Source organism: Phaethon lepturus, unplaced genomic scaffold (assembly GCF_000687285.1).
Source record: "Phaethon lepturus isolate BGI_N335 unplaced genomic scaffold, ASM68728v1 scaffold35981, whole genome shotgun sequence".
In the NCBI taxonomy this organism is placed as follows: domain Eukaryota; kingdom Metazoa; phylum Chordata; class Aves; order Phaethontiformes; family Phaethontidae; genus Phaethon; species Phaethon lepturus.
Genome location: NW_010519133.1, coordinates 21890 through 26529, shown reverse-complemented (window position 1 = coordinate 26529; position 4640 = coordinate 21890). Strand labels below are relative to the sequence as shown.

The window sequence follows — 4640 nt, the reverse complement described above, 5'->3', positions numbered from 1 at the left end:
CCCTCCCCCCCCCCCCCCCCGCCTTTTTTCATAAGGTGGGAAAACTAATTTCTGTGCCTGGATAGAAGTAGATATAATAATCTTTGCTGTAGCGCTTCTCTCGCTTTTCCCTCAACAATTAATTAAAGCTTATAAAGTAACCTTGTTCTCCAGAGAGGTTGACCCTTTTCATATAGAGCTTGCTGAATTGCAAACTGGATTATAATGGACCTAGTAGATGCCAATAGAATCTGCATTTGGCTGCTGATTTGAAGGGTCTGGAAATACAAACCTAGATGTAAAAAAAAAAAAGTTATAAAAGAAAGGAAGAAAGCACTTCTGCTTTTTCCACCTAGTAGAAACGTCTGCAACTACAGTCTTCCCTCTTGTAGCTTATATTTATTGTTTTAAACATACCACACAGTCTGGGATAAGTTTTCCTGCTTCAAGGATTGCCACCTCTCCCTCAGTGTGAAAATATTTTCCATTCAAGAAAACATAATGGTCTTCTGTCATATTGACCTGACTTTCTTGTCTGCAGTGACCATGTGTAGTAGTTTTGCCGTATCTCAAACAATAATCCCAAAATTTTGATGGGAAAGATTACAGTTTCTCTGCGTGGTCTCCTTTTTTTGATGTTTGTTTTATTTATGTTTTTAATGACAAGGTGATGTGTGCCTTTGCCTGTAAGCACATTCTGCAGCAGTGGTTGTGGAGCGCACCAGTCGTGCGTTGAGTGCAGTTACTCTTCGCCCTGTCCATCTCCAGGCATGCCTGTCTACCACTACTGATACAACAAAAATGAGCGAAACCCTGAGAATGTATGTATGATTTGTGTTTCTGAAACTTAAACACTTCTGGCTTCCCGCGCCGCCGGTGGCCTTGCAGACGAGGTGCCCATCCCCTGATGCCCAGCAGGACTGCGCAGGGAGGCTGGACCTCTGGACTGAAATGAGCCGGTGACTAGGTTTGACTTGATCTTTCAGTGTTCTCTAAACTTCCGATGGGAAACCCCTGGGGATGTAATTTCAGGAGGAAAAAGAACAGCATTATAGCGTGCTTCCAGCGAACACCTCTAGCTAGTTTTCTGGGTGCGGGTACAATTTTGACCTTCCACTCGGTTAGGAAGTAGACCCTACTTGCCTCGTATGCACGTTTATAAGTGGATGTTTTAGGAATGTTTTGATTTTTGATTTGATTTGTTAATTGATTTTTGCAAAGTGGTGATGGCTGACTGACTCCCGCGATTATTCTGGACTGGTGCAGAGCGTGGGATTATCCGTGCGTAACGCAATGGAGCCCGGTACTTGGATGAACAAGCGTTCCCGCTGTACTTCTGCTTTGTTGGCGCAGAGACCGCTGTGTCTGTATGGATCCGGAGACGCCGCGCTCACCGGAGAAGCCTGCTCGGGAGAGGGAGCTGGCCCCTGTAGCCAGAAGAATACAAGGCTGCAACTCATTCCTCTTTTTTTTCCTTCCCCCCAGCCATGTCTCAAGCCGTGCAGACGAATGGGACGCAACCTTTAAGTAAAACATGGGAGCTCAGTTTGTACGAATTGCAAAGAACGCCTCAGGTAATGCGTTAAAGAGCTGGCCTTTATGGCAAGGCTTTTTTTTATACTTCTTAGAACGTGGTTTAATATTCTCTTTTTCCTTTAGGTCTGTTAACTGCCTATTTTAAACAGTAGTATACGTTAAAATCCTCCCAAAAAAACCCATCTTACAATATTAGAAAAATAAACTGATGTTTGATCTTTCTTTTTCCTTCCTTGAGCAGCATGTGTATGTGGTTTGATGTGGTTGTGTACGTGGCTTGTTTTGTCTTTTTACTGTGTTTCTCTTTAAAAGAATAGGAAAACATGCAATCTCTGCGAGGAAGTTCCTAAATTCCATTAAAGAACTCTTACTTTATTTTACGCTAGGAAGCAATCACCGATGGCTTGGAAATAGTGGTGTCACCCAGGAGCCTGCACAGTGAACTGATGTGTCCCATCTGTTTGGATATGTTAAAAAACACCATGACGACAAAAGAATGTTTGCATCGCTTCTGTGCTGACTGTATCATTACAGCCCTCAGGAGTGGGTATGTAAATATTATTAGAGGGAAAAGGGATTTCACTTGACATGAAAATGTGATCAAGGAAATGCTTTAAGTGCTGGGTGTCGATGTGGAACGCTTACGTGCCTGGGCGCCGCAAGTTTCTGAATGCGTAGCCCATCTTTCATATTTCATTCCTGTGTGTTCAGCCATCTGTGGCAGACCAGATCTGTTTTTTCTCTCATCTGAAAAATCATCCCGTAACTTTGTTTCTGGCAAGTTGAAAACCTCTTTTCTCTTCTTTTTTCCTTTTTCTTTTTTTTTTTTTTTTCAATCCAGTGATAGCAAAACAAAAGATACACTACAGTCCTTATAAAAATGAGTCTCCTTTCCCTATTCTTTCTTTTCCTAATAATAAATTGCAAATTGTGTGGCCTTTCTGCAGTAGCCCTGCTTCCAGGCTTCACTACTGAAACAACCTATGCTAAAGTACAAATAATTTTTCTTGTATTCTTCAGTTACAAGTTCATATTTTCCTAAAAGCAATAAAATTCTGAGGTAACCAACAGCAGTTAAGTCAATGACGTATCTATTTCTGATGATGGCAATTACCTGCGTTCAGGGGTCACACTTACTTTGCTGTGCTTGTGTAAATTCTGATGAGTAATTAGCAAAAGTACATTAAAGGGAAACAAGACGACCATCAGGAGTAAAGACGCCTGTGTTTCAGCTGGTGAGCCTCTTCCTCTTACAGGAAAGAAATGTGTGAACCTGACATTTTAGTTAAATGAGAACAAAATGGTAGGAAGGACAAGACTGTTTTAGTTTTCCCAGTAATTAGTGCTTGAACTATAGAATAGGTCCCTTCATCTTTGTTTTGTCCTGTGAGTGCTAGAAAGACCATGCCTGAATGTAATTTCCAACAGACGTGCTGTTTTTCCTAGGTGAAAGTCCAGCCAGAGGGTTAAGGGAAGAACGGGTTTGCAGAGCGGAACTTTTGAACTCTTCAGTCTAAATACAGTTTGCTTAAACATACTTTAAAAAAAAAAAGCAGGGGTTTTTGTTTCAATATCTGGAAGTACCCGATCTGTCAAAAGATAGAAGCCTCATCCCAGATTTAATATTGAGCACTTTGACTAAGGATTGCAGCATGCGGGCAGACTTTTGTTATTGCTCGGGAGTTAGGATTGTTTTCTTCCTTCTTGTTCGTGTCCAGCAACAAAGAATGTCCCACGTGTCGTAAAAAGCTAGTTTCAAAAAGATCACTGAGACCAGATCCCAATTTTGACGCTCTCATCAGTAAAATTTATCCAAGCCGAGATGAATATGAAGCTCATCAAGAGAGAGTGCTAGCAAGAATCAGCAAACACAATAACCAGCAAGCTTTAAGTCACAGCATTGAGGAAGGATTAAAGATTCAGGCTATGAACAGGTACGTAATCCACGTCATTTGTCCACATGTAACCTTGTTTGCTTTAACACTAAAAACACAGCGTCTGTCCTCACTCCCCGTGTAGCTTGAGAGTCCTCTGCTCTCCTCCGAAGTCTGCCAAAATAATTTTTAACCTTTGCCAAAATAATTTTTAACCTTTTGTCTACTAGTGGAAACCTTTGTACCACTCCCTGTGGCAACTTCTGTGGCAGCCTGATGTAGACAGCAGATTTCAGCTTAACTTTACCAAATTATGGCTGTCATGTCTTTGATGAGTCCTGTACCAACATACTATCATTACATGCAAATAAATGCACATAATGCCATAACTTAGGTTTTAGTTGCAAGTTAATTCACAAGGCTGGAATATATGGTGTTTACACGCTATGGAAATTCTGGGTGTGCATTTAAACCAAAGAGAGCCAGCTGGGAAAGAGGCCCCAAATTTTATGTTGTTGAAAATAATGGTCTGAAATTGCCTGAAAAATAACTGTATGAAGTTTAAAGTTATCTTAAGACATGTCTAAGAAGTGTTTGAGGGATAGGAAAAAAATCTGTAGTTTTGTCTATGAGTACCTTTTTATAAGAAAGAATTATTTTTTACCTTTTTTTTTTTAAACTTTGAGTATCTGTGAAACGTTTAGTGCTTGTGTGCGCATATGTCTAACTTCTGGCATGACGGAGACCGGGAGAGGGAGGAGTTGCACAAGCACTGCAAGTCTTGTACGTTGGGTGAATTTGGAACGCGGATTAGCATTTATTTCTACCTCTTTCTGCTCAGGCTACAGAGGGGCAAAAAACAACAGATTGAGAATGGCAGCGGAGCAGAAGATAACGGCGACAGTTCACACTGTAGCAATGCCTCAACACACAGCAATCAGGAAGCGGGGCCTAGTAATAAGAGGACCAAAACGTCGGATGATTCTGGGCTAGAACTGGACAATAACAACACAACTGTGGCAATAGACCCCGTAATGGATGGTGCTAGTGAAATCGAATTAGTCTTCAGGCCTCATCCGACCCTCATGGAGAACGATGACAGTGCGCAGACGAGGTAAACGTCTTCTATTCCTCTTCATGTGTTCTGCTGCTGTTTTCTGTTGCTCTTTAAATCTTTTTTCTATGCTTCTTTCTATCACTTCTTGAGGCTTTTTAAAACCAGTTTACGTTGGTCACACCACATCTTGTTTA

At 41.3% G+C, this 4640-nt stretch overlaps 1 protein-coding gene across 1 annotated transcript in view; it reads left to right on the top strand.

Annotated features, from left to right (window-relative positions):
• Window positions 1-1466: 1466 nt before the first annotated feature.
• Window positions 1467-4640, top strand: part of RNF2 (ring finger protein 2) — a 5571-nt gene continuing 2397 nt past the window's right edge. The window contains exons 1-4 of the mRNA XM_010296946.1: window positions 1467-1553; window positions 1902-2062; window positions 3234-3449; window positions 4231-4503. Coding sequence (XP_010295248.1) covers window positions 1467-1553; window positions 1902-2062; window positions 3234-3449; window positions 4231-4503 — 737 coding nt within the window. The remainder of the gene's footprint in view (window positions 1554-1901; window positions 2063-3233; window positions 3450-4230; window positions 4504-4640) is intronic.